General features: G+C 47.3%; 1 protein-coding gene across 6 annotated transcripts in view; it reads left to right on the plus strand.

The window, feature by feature from the left end:
- LOC135213330 (interleukin enhancer-binding factor 2 homolog) overlaps positions 1–18527 on the plus strand; it is a 125255-nt gene that overhangs the window by 28669 nt on the left and 78059 nt on the right. For 4 of the 6 annotated variants that reach the window (XM_064247310.1, XM_064247322.1, XM_064247315.1 and 1 more), the window contains exon 2: positions 12674–12819. The exons of the other annotated variants lie outside the window; for them this stretch is intronic. In XM_064247310.1, coding sequence (XP_064103380.1) covers positions 12804–12819 — 16 coding nt within the window. In that variant the 5' untranslated portion in view covers positions 12674–12803. The remainder of the gene's footprint in view (positions 1–12673; positions 12820–18527) is intronic. 6 annotated transcript variants of the gene reach the window in all.

An 18527-nucleotide genomic window follows, 5' to 3' on the forward strand; every position in this document is an offset into this window, starting at 1 on the left:
AGCTGGTAACCCGGGTAGACGTGACTGTCCCTGACCAGCCACGGGCTGAGGCTGGGAAGAGGTCCCCCCTCCCGATCGTTGGCGCCAGCCTCGGCTGGTACCAGCGGTATGATGCGCCGCGAGGACACCCACGGACTCACCGCGACATTGGTCTCTGCAGGTCTCCTGACCGCCGCTCCTACAGGGACCGAGCGGATAGGGGGACCAGCGGCAGCTCCTCTGCACACGAGATTGGGGCCGCTGTTCTCGGTCCAGCTGTTTTTCCCAGGGAAACGGCTCGACTAGGCCTGCAAGTTAGTGATCGCCTGCAGCCCTCCAAGCCCGCTGGTTCTGCCAGCGAGCGAAAGAGGAGCGTCATGTCCTCCTCTCCCGTGCCTGCAACTTCCTCGGTTTGCACCGGGAAGAGCGAGGCACAGAGGGGTGATCGTGAGGAGCATGCCCCGCACGATCCCGTCACTACGCCGTAAGTACCAGTTACGATCTTCGGACCGACCAGGACGTACGCGCAAGTGGCAGGAAGAATCCGAGAGGGGTCTATCGCAGTTCCCCCTCCTTAAGGGGGAGGTTTTCGGAATATGCTCTTGTTTGAGGGGCTTGATGGTCCTACTCTGCAAGATGCTATGACTTCCGAGATCCAGAGGAACTGTACTGAGGTTATTGCGCTGATTCGTCAGCTCAACGACCTCGGGGAAACATCGCCGCTCCCACCAACAGAGCCCGCGTCATGGCTCAAGTCGTTCTGGAGCCCGAAGAAGGGAACCCAGACTGACGGTGGGCTTGCCGCGATTGGAGCTTCTCGACTCGGTTCTGGACCAGGTAGAGCCTCTCGTCTCCGTACAAGATGGCTCGCTCAGGTCTAGCCGGTCGAACAAGCTAATTCCACCTCCTCTACTGCGACAGCGGTGTTTCTACAGAGTATTGCAGCAGCAGCAACAGCAGGCCCCCCCCGGTCCTCCTGAGAGGTTTCGACCTCGACGAGGACTGAAATGAGTCAGAGGAAGGTATTGGCTCTCTCCTGTCAGGTGTCGATCAGCCCCACCCAGACGACGTTGACAGTGGCGGCAGATCCTTACCTACAGTGCGAGTTTGTAACCCTCCTCGTGGGGGGGGGGGCTTTCTGACGATACGTTTTTCCAGACTCTGAGAGGACATCGCCGCAAGGTGATGGCTTCTCCTTCTCTTCTCCAGCTGCTAGTTCCGCTGGGAAGGCGAGCGAGTATCCAATTCCTTACCCATTCCCTCTCTCCTTACGGCTACGAGGGAAAGGGGAGGGACCCTACAGAGACTTCTCTGTAGGATCCCACGCTGGGGACTGCGCTACCAGGGGGACCTTTGGGTCCTACCTGACGTAAGCCCTGGTCGTTGAGGATGGATCCTTCCCCATCCCAGATTTCTACGGGAATCGAGAGGACCACCAACTGATAATCGTTTAACGAACTCGGTGGGGGTTTCGCCGAGTACTTAGAATTCGGCAGAATTTCTAGCACTCAGTGTTCGAAGTTTTAACGATATCCAAACACGTAGGCGAAACCACGGTCCAAAGTGAGCTAGACAAGTGAGCGAGAATCCCCGATAATTGTTACACGATAATCGGGAACCTCGCTGAATGCTCGAATTCCTGGAATTTCTAGCGTTTGGAAGAAGACTGCCGCTGAAGGAAGATATCTCACAGTATCAATCCTGGAATAGAGAAGAACGGACGGGAACATCCAGTTTGGCTTGAACTGTCGTCTTCGGTATTCTGTTCACCATTGAAGCTTTCCTTCGGGGAAGACTTCTCCTTCACTCTCTTGATTAGAGATCGAAGGCGGTTGATCTCCAATCCTTATTCTCATTTCTCGAAGAGAAAAGAATTTAGGATGGAGGTCGTTGTACAGAATCCTACAAATATACTATGTATATTACCCTCGCGACATGATTCTGTTAAGCAGTCGATTGGTCCGGGGTGTAGGCACATACAGTAGTTAACTCTACGGATTGTGACCAAGACGATTAATTAATTAAACTGCAACTCGGGGCTGCCTGCAACCTCCCAGGAGTTACCAGTTTCGCTTTTAGTTAATTATGGTATTGTCACGACAACAACTCGGCTTTTGTATTTACTGAAATCCGTTTCGTTTAAATATAATTGCTTGAGCATATCTTTTCTTTATGCTCAATGGTTCTAGCCGAACGCATTCCTTCGTGGAATGGATTACCTGGCAACTCAGGATGACGAGTCAGCGAGAGCTACTGCGTATTGAACTGCCCGAGGCAACTCAGTACCAACTAACTCTCCGAGATACACGGTCGGTCATGTCTCTCTCCCCTGCATTCATTGACTACCAAACCGTATCTCTGCCCAACAATCACGGACTTAGGTCTCTGATTAACGGGGATTCTCGCATACATGAATGACCATCTACTGCTGTGACACTCGATTTCATTGCATTCGACATTGCGAGAATTTTCAACAGAGCTATCTCTTGGACTCTTTCATCTTTCTGTTTACCGCACGGTAACAGAAGTCTGTACTAAGTCTCCCGCTGCATCGCACTGCGATAATGCGAATGATTTTTGCAGATATCTGAGTTTGTCTTCAAAATATCTCGTATTCGTAGGTGTGCAATTGTTCAGTGTTCACCCCGAATTAACAGATATATTGGAAGACATCACCTACTCCCCGACCTGCCAGCTTTACTTCCAAATGTTCAGCCCATGAGAAGCAGTTCTTCAGGTGGTACTCCCCTGTGTTTTCATTACTGAAAAACGCCCCTCTTTCATTGCAACTACGACTCCTCACCGGACAGCAATGAAATAGCGGTTAGCGTTTTCAGTCATTTGTAAGCACAGGTTCAGAATCTTGAGAATCCTTCTCTCGATTCGTCTGTGAAGACGTAGGTTGCATTCAATGTCTACCTTCGTCTTCAACGGCACAGTGTTGTTTCTCCTTAGCTGAGATTCAACTACTATGAGAATGTCTTGCCTTCAGGGACCTCGGTCTCTAGAAGGCAATATACTTTCGCCTGTTGGGCACATGCCTTAAGAGAATCATCACCTCGTCGTCCGGCATCGGTGACAAACAAATACACTATTTGTTTGGTCTCTCAGCATAACCCTTTAAAGGGCGAAGGTCACGTGACTTACTCAGATGCTTGGACAACTTGCCTCACTACCAAACCAGTCAGTCGGCAGCTGTCAGAGCGCCCGAGTCAGTTACGAACTACGCTGTGGACTTAGTTCGGTTGTTCCAGATCAATCATTACTTCGTCCTAATAGCTTGTCCCAGTACCCATACCATTGACACCCACCATGGAGTGTCGGTGTCCTATCCACTGCCGAGAAGAAGAACTTCACTGCATGGGGATAGGAGGATGCGAGACACTTCACTGCAGACGGGTAGACCAGTATGGGTACTGGACATCACCGAAGTCGAGAAGAGGGATAGGGCATGCGACTATTCCCTTTTTTTCCTCTGAGGGAACTGCATGACTTTTCCTGCAAAGTCAAGCATCCAGGGGATGGGGATCCAAGACGCTCGATTTCGTACCGAACTTCGTAGCGAAGACTCAGAACCCTTCGGTCCCTGACGATCGGTTAGAGTCCTTCACAATTCCCTCCCTAATGGACTTCACCGCCTTCGATGCGAAGGAGATGCTGCTTTGTCCGCAAGAACTTCTCCGTGGCGCAGGTACTGAAGGCAGTGGTCTGGTCTAACCAGACCACATGCACCTCCTTCTACCTTCGGGATATTGCCCACAGGTCCTTGGATCTTTTTCCTTGGGACCCGTGGTGGCTGCTCAACACGTTGTGTAGCGAACCCAGACCCTCGCAGGCTGAACAACATCGAGTCCTGGTGTGACTGTAAGAATGGATGAGTGAATGAGAGTGTGACTGGCTCCTCTTCCCATCTTTTTCTCCCCCTCTACCTGTGGGTAGAGGGATACGGTCGTCACCCTGCTGGTTAAGGACGAGATGCAGGTGAGCTACTCAACAGAGCCCCATCCTATCCCTTTCACTAGGGATGGGAGCAATTATCCACCACTTCCCCCAACTAGGGGGGGGGGGGAGGGGGGGGGAAGCCAACAAGAGACAAACCCATAACTTTATGTTGCCTCTTGCAAACAGGAACAAGTTCTTGCTTTCTGATACGAAGAGATACGCTTGCCTCTCTCTTAGTACTCGGTCCAGAGGTCTGACCATTGATCCTGCGGTGCACACCCCGATTAATCGGACAGAGGCTTGGATCCCTCCCTCGCTCTTACGACCAGGGAGGCATTCCAAGGTTGGGCGAACACCAGTCTGTTCACAAAAGACTCAGATTCCTCCCACCAAGAAGTGAGTCTTCCTGTTGTTAAAGGACCGAGGGTTTGTATTACGTATCGGAACAAATGACAATTTGTCGAAAATTGCATTTTGTTCATGACACTTACCTGCCAGATATATATATAGCTGTATTCTCTGACGACGACCGACAGAATTTCGAAACTCCCGACAAACGCAGTGGTCGGCTAGGTGGTTAGTACCCATTCCCGCCACTGGGAGGCGGATACCAGGAACCATTCCCATTTTCTATTCAGATTTTCTTCTGTCGCCGGTCGGTAAACAACTGTTTACAGACCTCCACCTAGGATTTTGAAAACCCCATTTGTCACTTGAGTATTTGGATTGTCTTTTGGTTTCGGACTTGGCTTAGTGATTTGGCATACGCTATTGTGGTTTGGATTTTGATTTTGCTTTTGATTTTTCTTAGAATTGAGATGTTTGGATCTAGTTCTACTAGTTTCAGAGTGTGTGGTGTAGAAGAATGTAAGGTGAGGCTACCAAAAGCCTCGGTAGATCCTCACACGGTGTGTGTGTGAATTGTAGAGGTCATGTTTGCTTATTGGATGATAGGTGCAAAGAATGTGAAGTGTTAACTAATGTCGAATGGAAGGCGTATGAATCTTACATTTGTAGACTTGAGCGTGACAGAATTAGGAGGTCTTCCTCCAGGAGTGCTTCTGTTAAAAGTCAAAGTGATAAAGTTGCTCAATCTAACATATCTGTAGAACATGTTACGCATAATCCTATAATTTCACCTTCAGATAAGGAAGTGATTGTTACCGAAGGGAATGCCCTTTCTACCATTTTGGAATCGATTCGGAACCTTGAATCGAAAATGAGAGTGCTACAATCTAATGTGCAAAAGTGTAGTGATAATGTTAGTGCCCCTAGTGATGTGGAGGGGGCGTCAGATCGGTCCTATAATGCCTCCAGGTTGAGACCTCTGTCGGACTCCCAGAACACAGGGAATGGACATGTCGAAGGCCGAAGGAGGGTTACGGGAATTAAACACCGCTCTGGCGTCCCTTCGGCAGATCCTGAAGACGCATCCCAGGCTGCCAAAGATCGTGCGCAAGCTCGAATCTTTAAGGAATGCTTCTCTTCCTCCGAGACGTCCTCACCTCACCGTGGGTGGGAATCTCGGAAGGCCTCTCCAATTGAGAGTGGAAAGGAAAACGTAAGACGTCGCACTGGCGGCCATCGTCTTTCTCGCCCTCTTAGGAAAGGTCTTACGGAAGAGGACGCAGCCTCTCCAATTGAGTGGTAAGGAAGACGTAAGACGTTGCACTGGCGGCCGTCGTCTTTCTCGCCCTCTTAGGAAAGGTCTTACGGAAGAGGACGCTTCATCGGGAGATCGAGAGCGTCCTCCGCCTCGATTTACGCTTCGGTCTTCTCCAGAAGACTTCGAAGACAGTATCCCACACAAGAGATTCAGGACGCTTTCTGAGCGTCCTGATTCGAGTCCCATCTTCTTCTCAAAGGATCATTCCATCATATGGTTCTTCACCATCAAAAAAGACCCTCGTAGCGATTCGTCAACAGTTGGATGCGTTTTTCGCCAAGAAGAAGAAAGATGGCGTAGTCATAAAAAAGATCTATGGCTACCCGTCAAGAAATCTAGACGTTCTCCTGCGGCTTCTCTTCGTTCTTCGTCATCTTCTGATTCGTCTCCTTCTAGACCTCATCGACTCAATCAGGAACGCGCAAGCAGTCCTGCTGATAGAGTCTCTAGAAGTATTGGCGAAAGAGAAAAAGACAATAGGTGCCGCACAGGCGTCCGTCGTCTTTTCCAAGAGTCGAAGAACGTTCAGAAGGATCGCTCAGAAATAGAATTGGAAGGAATTGATCTTGGCTTACAGGAAGAGAGTATTCAACAGAAGAAACGCCTTGCTAATCAGGACGCTCGTAAGGACGCTTCTCGGGACGCTCGGTGTCGTGAACGTCGGCTGGATAGACTTGAAACTCACGATATTAGTTCAGAAGAAGGATATGAGGACGCTTTTGAGGACGCAAGGCGTATTACAACTCAAGACCGTTTTAAAGGAGCGTTTACACGACGTCCATCACGTCAGGACGCAAATAAGGACGCGAGGCGTAGTGCTAATAAGGACGCTCGTCGTCCTTCATATCAGGACGCTTTCCAGGACGCAAATGAGGACGCTAGGCGTCCGATGCATAAAGTCACCTTGGGAAGGAGAGAACAGGTCGCTAGTCAGAAGGATAAGCGCCCTATGCTTCAAGGTAGTAGAAACTACAATATGGGTGCTCGTCAAGAGAAATTGTATGACGTTAGTTTGGAAAATTCGGAGAGAAAGTCAAGGTTAGGAGAACATAGCCGGCTCTCCTCTTCAAAATTGATTTCAAGTGCAAGACCTACGTTTTGAAAGGGAGGTGAAACTTCGGTTTCTTCTCGTTCAATTCAGGATAAGCCTACGTCTCCATTAGAAGAGAAATCGTCAAGCGAGCCTGTCTCAGAAGAGGAGGAGGATCCTACAACCTCATCCTCTGTGGATTATAAGACTTTAACCTGTCCTTCTTTAAAAGATTTGTTTCCCGAGAAGTTTCGAGCTCCAGTTCCTCTCTCTCCACCTTCGCAACTAACCTCTTCGAAGGCAAGGAAGACTCCAAATTTTGTTAAAATGGCCACCTCACTCTCAACTAAAAGGGCTTTTAAAAGAATCCACGATTGGATGGAATCCAAAAAGACAAAGGGCAAGACTTCTTTTGCACTTCCCCCCACAAAGCTTAGTGGAAGATCAGGGAAGTGGTATGAGACAGAAGAAGAAGCAGGTTTAAGAATCCCTGCTTCTGCACAAGGGGATTTCGCCAACTTAGTGGAGGCATCTAGAAGATCTTACCTGGCATCAGCAAAAGTTTCTTGGACAATGTCAGAGATAGATCACCATCTCAAAGGCCTTTACAAAACTATTAGTTTTTAACTTTCTAGATTGGTGTTTGGGCGTCTTGGATGTGCAGTCTAGAAGCCCAGATTCTATTTCATTAGAGGACTTAGCGAGTATTTTGTCATGTATGGACAGAGCAGTAAGAGATGGCTCCGACGAACTGGCATCACATTTTGCGTCGGGAGTCCTGAAGAAACGCCCACTTTTCTGTAGCTTCAAAGCTAAGTCAGTGTCGCCTGCGCAAAAAGCAGAATTGTTGTTCGCTCCCTTTTCTGCTCATCTTTTTCCTCAATCGATGGTAAAGGATTTGTCAGTAAATCTCCAAGAACGAGCGACGCAGGACTTATTGTCTCGGTCTTCGAAACGTCCTACTGATCAGATATCTTCAAGAACCACGCAAGCTTCTAGGAAGAATTATAAGCCCTTTCGTGGAAGAGCCTCTTTTAGAGCTTCTGCTCTAGGGAGGAGTTTCCCTAGGGGCAGAGCCCCCTCAAAAACCAGGGGAAAGAAATGACTTTTCGGCCCTCCAGGCACCAGTCGGGGTGAGACTCGCTCTTTTCGCGGAAGCATGGAGGATAAGAGGAGCGAACTCTTGGTCACTCGAAGTGATCGAGAAAGGTTACAAGATCCCGTTTCTATCGAAACCTCCATTAAGCATAGAGCCAATAGACCTTTTTCCCTCTTATCAGGATTCGAAGCAACAGATCTTATTAGACCTTTTGGATCAAATGTTGGAAAAGAGAGCAGTAGAAAGAGTTGTATCACGGAACTCTCCAGGCTTCTACAACAGGCTTTTCCTTGTTCCGAAGCACTTGGGAGGATGGAGACCTGTCCTAGATGTAAGCAGGCTGAATCTTTTTGTAAGGAAAATAAAATTCAAGATGGAAACTGCACAGTCTGTTTTAGCTTCCCTGAGACCAGGAGATTGGATGGTGTCCTTGGATCTCCAAGACGCCTATTTCCATGTTCCGATCCACCCTCGGTCCAGGAAGTTCCTCAGATTCGTTCTGAAAGGACAGGTCTTCCAATTCAGAGCTCTCTGTTTCGGGCTGAGTACAGCCCCTATGATATTCACGCTTCTGATGCGAAATGTAGCAAGATGGCTCCATCTCTCGAAGATAAGAGTCTCACTCTACTTAGACGATTGGCTGATCCAGTCCACGTCAAAGGAAAAGTGCCTGGAGGACCTACACACGACATTACAGCTGACGAAGGACCTAGGCCTTCTGGTCAACTTCGAGAAGTCCCATCTGATTCCCACACAGTCCATCGTGTATCTGGGGATTCAGATGGATTCAGTGGCTTTTCAAGCATTTCCATCCATAGAACGTCAGCTAAAATGCTTAGAGAAAGTATCGGTCTTCTTAGAGAAGGAAATATGCTCGGCGAGGGAATGGATGAGTATGCTGGGGACCATTTCCTTGCTGGAGAAATTTGTTTCTCTGGGAAGGCTGCACCTCAGACAGCTTCAGTTTTTCCTAGCAGACAACTGGAAGAACAAGAAAGACCTAGACGAGATTTTGAGAATCCCTCAATCGATCAAAGAGCATTTGAAGTGGTGGTCCGATCCCGTCAAGCTATCGGAAGGGATGTCCCTCAAAGTTCTGAGCCCAGACCTAGTGTTGTTCTCAGACGCGTCCATGACGGGCTGGGGAGCAACACTGGGGGAGGAGGAGGTGTCAGGCCTCTGGAGAGGGGAACAGAGGTCCTGGCACATAAACCTCAAGGAGCTAGAAGCAATTCGTTTGGCACTTCAATGCTTCGAGTCAAGGATTGTGGGACGAATTGTACAAGTCAACTCGGACAACACCACGGCGCTCGCGTATATAAAAAAACAGGGAGGAACTCTATCTCGGTCCCTGTTCAGGATAACGAGGGAAATCTTACTTTGGGCGAAGCTAAGAAATATAACGATTCTAACGAGATTCGTTTCAGGACAGCAGAACGTTCGTGCAGATCTCCTCAGCCGTCAACATCAAATGCTTCCAAATGAATGGACTCTCCATCCAGAGATTTGCAAAGAGTTATGGAAACTTTGGGGACGCCCACTGGTAGACCTCTTCGCGACAGCGAAAACAAAGAGGCTTCCTATTTACTGCTCTCCGGTTCTGGACCCAGGAGCAATAGCAATAGACGCCATGCTTTGGAATTGGAAGGGGATGGATCTCTACGCCTTTCCTCCATTCAAACTCCTGGGAGAGGTAATAAGGAAGTTTGTGGCGTCGGAAGGAGCAAGAATGACGTTGATCGCCCCCTTTTGGCCTGCAAGCGACTGGTTCACAGAGGCCATGTCATTTCTGGTAGATTTCCCAAGGACACTTCCAGAAAAAATCGATCTACTCAGACAGCCCCACTTCGAGAGGTATCACGGAAACCTCTCCGCTCTGAGTCTGACTGCATTCAGACTATCCAAAAGTTGGCCAGAGCGAGAGGTTTTTCAAGATCGGTGGCAAGAGCTATTGCCAACGCTAGAAGAACAACATCTCAAGCTGTCTACCAATCGAAGTGGGCTGTCTTCAGAAGTTGGTGTAAAAGGGAAAATATTTCCTCCTCCACGACCTCTGGAGCTAGATTGCTGATTTCCTCCTACATCTTAGAAATATAGACAAACTTTCAGTGTCAACGATTAAAGGCTACAAAAGTATGCTGTCAACGGTCTTCCGACACAGAGGCTTGGATTTATCAAATGATAAGGATCTTCACGATCTATTGAGGTCCTTTGAAACCTCAAAAGCTCCACGAGACAAGATTCCCTCATGGAACTTGGATGTTGTCTTAAAGTTTTTAATGTCAGCCCCATTTGAGCCTATGCATGCTGCCTCTTTGAAAGATGTAACTAGGAAAGCTATTTTCCTAACCGCTCTGGCAACAGCTAAGAGGGTTAGCAAAATCCAAGCTATGAGTAAACATGTGGGTTTCAGAGAACACAATGCGGTGTGTTCGCTGAGCCCCTCGTTCTTAGCTAAGAACGAAAACCCATCCAACCCCTGGCCTAAAAGCTTTGATATCAAGGGGTTATCAGAGTTCGTCGGACGAAGCCGGAGAGGAGAGAGTTTTGTGCCCTGTCAGAGCTCTCAAATTTTATCTGGAAAAGACCAAACAATGTAGAGGCCCGTCAGACAACCTGTGGTGTTCGGTCAAGAGGCCGGAATTACCAATGTCTAAGAACGCACTGGCGTTCTTCTTGAGAAACACCATCAGGGAAGATCATTCGTCCTGCACAGATGGTGATCTTAAACTGCTAAAAGTTAATGCTCACGAAGTTAGAGCGGTAGCTACTTCGGTGGCTTTTCAGAAAAATATGGCACTCAGTGATATCCTGGGTGCCACATTTTGGCGAAGCAACTTTGTGTTCGCTTCACACTACCTCAGAGATGTGAAGGCGACATATGAGAATTGCTACTCGCTTGGACCATACATTTCCGCGGATACAGTATTGGGGACGAGAAGCAATACAAACCCCATCCTTTAGAAAATGGATGTGTGTGATTTTAATTATGGGTTTGTTTTTTTTTTTATGGTTGTAGGGTTGGCCGCTTGAGGCGGTCTTCCCTTTAATTAGCCTGAAAGTTATGGGACTAACTTTAGTTGGGCTAGGTTAGGTGGTATTTATTATGCTTCGTTGTCTTCAGTATGGTCAATATGGTCTAGTCACATTGTGGTCACGCTCCCGTTGACAGATCATCTAGAACTATCCAGCTATACAGGTCACTACCTTGCTGGAAATTCTAGAAGCAGGCTTGGGTGACAGTAATCACGAAGTCAGCTATGCTAACAGGTAAGGAACCAAGATGTCAATCATCTGCATGTGAAATGTTTCCAAAATCCTTCTATTCTGTCCCTTCCCACCTCCAATGGTGGGATTCAGCTATATATATATCTGGCAGGTAAGTGTCATGAACTTAAAGTTTGTTCATACTTACCTGACAGATATATATAATCAAGTACCCACCCACCTCCCCTCAGGGGACAGTGGTAGAGAAAATCTGAATAGAAAATGGGAATGGTTCCTGGTATCCGCCTCCCAGCGGCGGGAATGGGTACTAACCACCTAGCCGACCACTGCGTTTTCCGGGAGTTTCGAAATTCTGTCGGTCGTCAGAGAATACAGCTATATATATATCTGTCAGGTAAGTATGAACAAACTTTATTGTATCATGACAATATCATTTTTCCTAATTATACAAACCTGAGGTCCTTTACATATAGTCCCACCTCATGCCACCCCTCACTCTGCGTTTTTTTGCATGGGCCTAAAGCAAAAGTTATTCTTCACCTCCCAGTCGCGCATCGCGCGCACTGTCGGACAAGCAGTTAACTACCGTTCTCCCTTGTTCAAAGCTTACGACCGTTCCAGCTGCCGCTAGCTACTTCCTATTGTTAAAGGACCTGAGGTTTGAATAGTTAGGAAAAATGCAATTTTTGACAAATTGTCATTTTTGTTTTAAATCTCCGAGTTTAGTTTTTCTCCAACTGGTGACAAACTTGGGTTTTTAGTGTGGAATGTAGTGCAAAGCAGGTAATTTGCTCCAAAGAGGAATGTCAAAAAATGTATTGCCAAAACCATACGGGGAAAATCTTTGAACCTCAAACTTAGCTTGACCAAGGGTGCTGTAAACCTAGAACACTTAGTCAAGTGGCTTTTCCCCAGTTTTTCTCTTCTTGCGTCACATGGAAAAGTAGTATTATGCTAATTGTCTTTCAGGCTGGACAAGTCCCATTAGAAGGAATTTGATGTTAAGAGTTAATCACAAGCAACCTAATTAAAGGCCAGTAAAAATGAATAACATTATGGTAGCGCTTTAAGTATGATGGAAATTTGTAGAATGTACGAGTACAGTATATGGCATTCTAAGGGTTTCAATAGAGAATTGCTTAGCTACTATGAATTTTTAAGGAAGAAGCATTTTCATTAGTACAAGCAGTTGCCGGCTTACGGCGGGGATTCTGTTCTCGAGACGTGTCGTAAGCCGAAAAATTATCAAAAATCCTAAGAAAACCTGACTTTGACTTTTAATGCTTTGGATGCATTTTTATTGCATTTTTCATAAAAAAAAACTTCAAATTTTGATTATTTTGCATTTTTGGAGTCAAATTTCTTTGCCAGATCGGCGTCGTAAGTGCCGCAACCCTGGAAATAATTTCTGATGAATATAATTGAAAAATGTTGTAACCTCGGAATGTCATAAGCCGGGAACTGCCTTATGCCTTTTTTGCAAGTTACTGATCTAAATCATAGTTTGTATTGAAGAAACCATATATCATTGCATTTTTTAGTGTTCAGGTTTGGAAAACAAATATTTCTGTATATTTCTTCCATTGCCCTTTGAGTATATTATGGATAGTAACCAAATAATGCATAGTACGTATTTGCTTTCATGGAGAAAATTTGACCATGTGAGTTATGTTGAATTCCACAGTAGTTTTGTACACAATTCATTGTTATGCTTATTGCTGGATTACAGTTGGATGTTTCAAGTGATACGAACCAGCATTCTTTGCCTGCTTTGAATTGCTTAAAAAGTTGAGTCAACTGTACCTATAGTAATGGACATTCCATGTTGTGGTATAACCTAAAGTGAGAACAGAAAGATCATGCCAAAGAACAAAGGTAGGTATGGACTCCGAGTGTGTAGGGTATTCCGTATTTAAATATCTTTGTAATGTAGTGAGTACGTAATGGGATGTAGAAGTGGTGGGTCATTTTGTTGTATAGGGGAGAGTGTATGCAGAAATAGGTTGTAAAATAAAAAATGAGTCGTGGCCAGAAAGCATTTGCCGTTGGTATCGCAAAGTTAGTTCATGTAAGAAAATAGTGAGCATAACTAGTACTACTAGTATCCATTTGCCAAAAGCATGTCTTGCATCTGTGCCACCTGGCAGTTAAGGGTGTACCAAAAGAAAGCTTCAGGTACTATAAAAGTACAGAATCCGAATTACTTGTGCTATAAACACAATAGTAAGTCTTCAATAGCCATTAGGGTTGAGGGATAAAATGTAAGTCAGCGAGGTTTTTGAAATGTCACAAGTAGTAAGGGTATGTAATGTTGGTTCTGGTTTTTCCTTGTTTATTCAGTAGTTACTGTATTGAGATTGTGAAATTTTGTAATTTCAAATGTTCGTACATGAGTTTTTACTTGTAAACTTTTGAATTTTATAATATAGAGATCTTTACTTTAAAATTTTCAGTTTGTTCATGAAACTTACCTGTCAGATATATACATAGCTAAGACTCCGTCGTCCCCAACAGAAATTCAAATTTCGCGCCACTCGCTACAGGTAGGTCGGGTGATCTACCAGCCTGCCCTGGGTGGCAGGACTAGGAACCATTCCCGTTTTCTATCATATTTTCTCTGTCGCCGGTGGTATCAACATTGTTGTTACTACCTCCTGACTTAGATTCTTATTTCAACTTTTTGATCATCGTTTCTCGGCTTTTTGGTGACGTATCTGGATCGTGGTTTTTGGCATTCGCTACTGTGGACTGAATTTGGACTTGCTTTTTTATTTTTCTCAGTATGTCTGACTCAAATGTGAGTGTGAGAATGTGTGTGAATGTAGGCTGCAGGGTGAGGATACCAAAGGCTTCGGTTGATCCTCACACTGTATGTCGTAAATGTAGGGGGTTTGAGTGTTCTTCTACTAATACCTGTCATGAATGTGAGGGGTTAAATGCAGAAGAATGGAAGACTCTAACTTCTTATTTGAGGAAGTTAGAGAAGGATAGGGTTAGACGTTTGAAGAGTGTGAGTACAAGGCCTATTGAGCCTTTTATTGACCCTATATCTAACCTTGATGATTTTGATTCTCCCTCTGTGTCGAATTCACAAGCTTTACTTTCAGAATCGGCCTCTGAAATCGCCGATCTGAAGGCTACTATCCATAAGATGAAGTCCAAAATGGCAGTCTTACAAGGTAAGGATAGTGAAAGTGAAGTGTTCAGTGAAGTGAGTGCTCCCAGTGTTGTGAAGGGGGCGTTTGATCGTCCCTGTGACGCTCCCAGGCCTAGACCTCTTCCAAGCTCCCATGCCCAGAGGAGAAGGAAAGTCGAAAGCCTTAAGGAGGTCGTGGGGAATCCCCAACGGTCAGACGTCCCTTCAGCAGGCTCTGTTTCGCTTCAGGCTGCTCAGGGCCGCTATAGAAAAAGCGTCCTACGAGAGTGTTTCTCTTCCTCTCCCTCTCCTTCACCTAAACGAGGGTGGAAGTATTCGGACCTTTCTAGGCCACTGAAAAGGCATTTGAGAGAACCTGATTTGAGTTCAAGCCCGGAGCGCTTCTCAGATGAAGCTCCCTCTTCTATCAAAAAGGCGAAGGTTGCGTCAACGTCTCACTACATGGACGTAGCGGACCGCTTACCTTCGAATTCTCCTTCTCCTCCCATTGAAGATGACGTGGGAGAAGCTTCAAGGAAAATTCTTCTTGCTGTACAAGAACAGCTAGCCTCATTGGTGGGAGTTTTTGGCGAGAGATCCTCCTCGTAAGAAGGACATTTCTCTTCCGATAAAAAAGTCTCGTCCTCTCTCTCCTGCCAAACGCGAGGCGTCTTTCAGACATGAAGCTTCGTCTTCCAAACATGCTGAAGAAGTTTTGCTTTCTAGATCGAGATCGAGAGAGCCATATTTCAGAGACGTGACGGCAGATAGACGTGAGGCGTCTTCCAGGCGCGAGGCGTCATACAGAGCGTCATCTAAGCGCGAGGTGCCAGCCAAGGTTTTGGCGCCAGCCAGGACACCAGTTGAGGGCGAGACGTCTTCCAGGCGCGAGGCGTCATCCAGACGTCAGGAGTCAGCCAAGCGCGAGGCGTCATCCAGACGTCAGGAGTCAGCCAAGCGCGAGGCGTCAGCCAGGACGCTCGGCGGACGAGAGGCGTCATCCAAGCGCGAGGCGTCATCCTTTTATGAGGAGAAGCCTAGGCGTTTGGTGCCAGCCAAGAGGGAAGCTTCTCACAAAGCTCAAACTTTGAAGGGGAGGGATAATCATTCCCTTAGTCCCTCTCCTATCAGAAGTTTGTCTCCCCCAGAGGAAAGACGTCCTGATTTGTCTACGGAGTCTCCTCTAGACCCCGAGTTGGAGGAAAACTCAGAAGACGAGAATCGTGGAAGAGAAGGACTGTCAAGCTACAAAGTCTTGACAGCCCTGCTTCTTGAAGAATACGGAGACGCTTTATCCCCTGCCGCTCCTCCTTCTCCGCGCTCTCTGTTCTCGAGCGCAAAGGCGAAGAAGTCTTCATCTTTTCTAAGAATGAAGCCCACCATTTCTATGAAGAGGGCTCTTCAGTCTTTGAATTCGTGGATGGATTCGAAGAAGGAGCTGGTTAGGACGGTCTTCTGCATACCCCCAGCGAGACTCGCTGGTAAACGGGGCATTTGGTATCAGACGGGAGAGAATATGGGCCTTTCTCTTCCGTCTTCGGCTGAAGCGGACTTTTCGACTTTAGTCGATGCGTCAAGAAGGCAAGGATTGAAGTCTGCCCGTGTGACTTGGGGTATTTCAGAACTGGATCAACTTCTTAGATTGGTCCCTTGGGGTGATGTCCAAGAAGGCCCATGATTCAGAAGGACTCGATCCAGAAGTTCTCCTGCGTATTCTATCATGTATCGACAAGGCGGTACAAGATGGCTCGTTAGAGATCTCCTCTTTATTTGGAGCGGGACTTCTTAAGAAGAGGACAGCCTTCAGTGCTTTTCTGACTAAAGCAGTCTCCCACTCTCAAAGGGCAGCACTGTTGTACTCTCCCTTATCGGACTTTTTGTTTCCTTCTCAGTTAGTGAAAGAAATTTCCCGATCATTAACTGAGAAGGCGACTCAAGACCTTCTTACCAAGTCATCAAGGAAGAAGAGACCTGCGACTGCGGTGGAAAAGAAAGGACCGAGTACGTCGGTTCAGCCCTTTCGAGGAGGCCCTACCTCCAGAGCACCCTCAAGAAGGAAGGCTCCTGAGAAGAGAGGTAGGTCTGCCTTCCGTCCCTTTAAAAGGGGGAAATGATGCTTCTTTCCTCCAAACACCAGTAGGTGCCAGGCTCTTAGAATTTGCGGAAGCCTGGGCACGTATAGGCATGGACGTCTCATCTTTGTCCATGATAAGGAAAGGATACCTTATTCCTTTCCACGACAGTCCTCCCCTGACTTCAACTCCGCCGGAACTGACAGCCAAATACAGGGATCCTGTACTGAGGGATACTCTTCGACTAATGGTGGATCTGATGTGGGACAAGAGAGCGATAGAACTAGTACTGGATCAAAACTCCCCGGGGTTTTACAATCGCCTTTTTGTTCCGACACGGCATACAAACCTTTGGTCCTTTTACAATAGGAAGGTTACTAGCGGCAGCTGGATAGGTCATAAGCTTTCGAACAAGGGGTTCGGTAGTTAACTGCTTGTCCGACAGGCGCGCGCGCGCGTGCGCGACTGGGAGGTAAACAATCACTTTTGCTTTCGGCCTGCTGGCGTGTAGACGTGTGTGTCATCGCTCTCTGCCCGCTTCATCGTCGTTGCTTTCGCATGGTTGTGTTTTTCTTTTCTATTTATCTAGTGAAACTGAATTGTAAGTACAATCATTTCATCTTTATTTCCATTGAATTCAATTGTGAATTAAAGGAGCTTGGTTTCTCCACGCCCTCCGATTACCCGAGTGCCGGGACTGAAGGGCGTAAGTGCGGGAATTCATTTTTCCCAGAAATGATCCTCGTATTGTGTATGCTCGGTGCCGAGGGCGGGAGAGCGCTCGCTCCGAGCTTATATTTTGGTTGGAAATGTGTAGATGAAAATCGTAAGTAAGTACCCTTTTCATTTATATTTTTTTGACCTGTATGCTCGTTGCCGAGTGAATGCGCTCGGCACGAAAACTTATTCTGTATGGAAGTGGAATCGCAAGTACAGTATTCTTTTTCATTTTCATATATTTATTTTAATTGTAGCAATACTCATTTTGGATCAGTTTCCGCTCTTACCCGGAAATTGATCCTTTCCCCTTTTTATTTGAATGAAGTGAAATCGCAATGCAGTATTCTTTTTCATTTTCATATTTTATTGAGATTGCATTATTTACTTGGATCAATGTTTCCGCTCTTACCCGGGAATTGATCCTTCCCCTTTTTATTTTGTATGAAGTGAAATCGCAAGTGCAGTATTCTTTTTCATTTTCATTTATATTTTGATTGCATCAATTCATTATGGATCAAGGTTTCCGTTCATAATCGGGAATGGATCCTTTTACCCTTGCGCTCGGTACCGAGGGCGCAAATGCGCTCGATCCGAGCCCTTATTCCTTGTGAAGTGAATCGTAATGCAAGATTATTTTTCATTTTATTCCTTTTATTATTGATTGCATCAATATTTATTTTGGTTCAAGTTCCGCTCAGTCAGGGAATTGATCCTTATGCCTTGCATTCGGTGCCGAGGGCACGATTGCTCTCGGGCTCTTATTATTATTGTTGGGTACATGGGTGCTGAGCGGGGGTGGGGAACGAGAATCCCCCCCCTGCTCAGCTCCCACAGATGGCCCTTCCCCTTCGGGGGGGTAGGTTATCTGGGTTCGTCTCCTCGCCCGATCCGTTGAGCGCGGGGGAGGGCGCTCGGTGCCCGATGTACAATTGTATTCGGGGTCTTCCGCTCGTTCGGTGTGGGACTCACCCGCGCGAGGGGACTTCCCCCCCACTAATCACTACTACTGTTATTTCCGTAGGGGCTACTGCCACGAGGGTGGACCTTGGTGAGGTATGGGCGTCCTTCGATTTGCAGGGCGTGCCTAGTGTCCAGGGGCGGCGGTTCTATGTCTGGGCCTGCTGCGGTCACCCATGGAGTGGTGACCACGACAACGATATCGACTCCAGGTGACGACGTCCCTCCTCACCTGGTGTACTCGCCTCACGTGGTAACAGTCTTGCCTACAGCCGCTGTGAAGTGCCGTTCGCCGTACCGAGAGGGGGGCGTGCCGCTGCCGCGATCACACTTCCGCTGCCCTAGAGCTCGCCCCTGGACCTGCCGCCGGTACCAGGATGTTGCTGGCTGCTGCTCCACCTCCTGTGTTTCCGGTGCTGCCTGTCGTACCTGCCAATTCTGTGCTGACTGTCCATGCCGTTGCTGCGCTGGCTGTCCCTGCCGTTGCTGCGCTGGCTGTCCCTGCCGTTGCTGCGCTGGCTGTCCCTGCCGATGCTGTGCTGGCTATGCCTTCTGTTCCTGAGATGCTCATACCTGCTGACGTCGTCCCTGTTCGTGGTGGTACTACCCCAGACTTTGGTCTGTCTGTACAGGTGCGTCCGGGCCCTGTGGCTTCGGCTACAGCAGCCCCGGCTCCGCCCTGGATGGCAGATCTTACG

The sequence above is a fragment of the Macrobrachium nipponense genome, chromosome 19, assembly GCF_015104395.2.
Source record: "Macrobrachium nipponense isolate FS-2020 chromosome 19, ASM1510439v2, whole genome shotgun sequence".
Lineage (NCBI taxonomy): Eukaryota > Metazoa > Arthropoda > Malacostraca > Decapoda > Palaemonidae > Macrobrachium > Macrobrachium nipponense.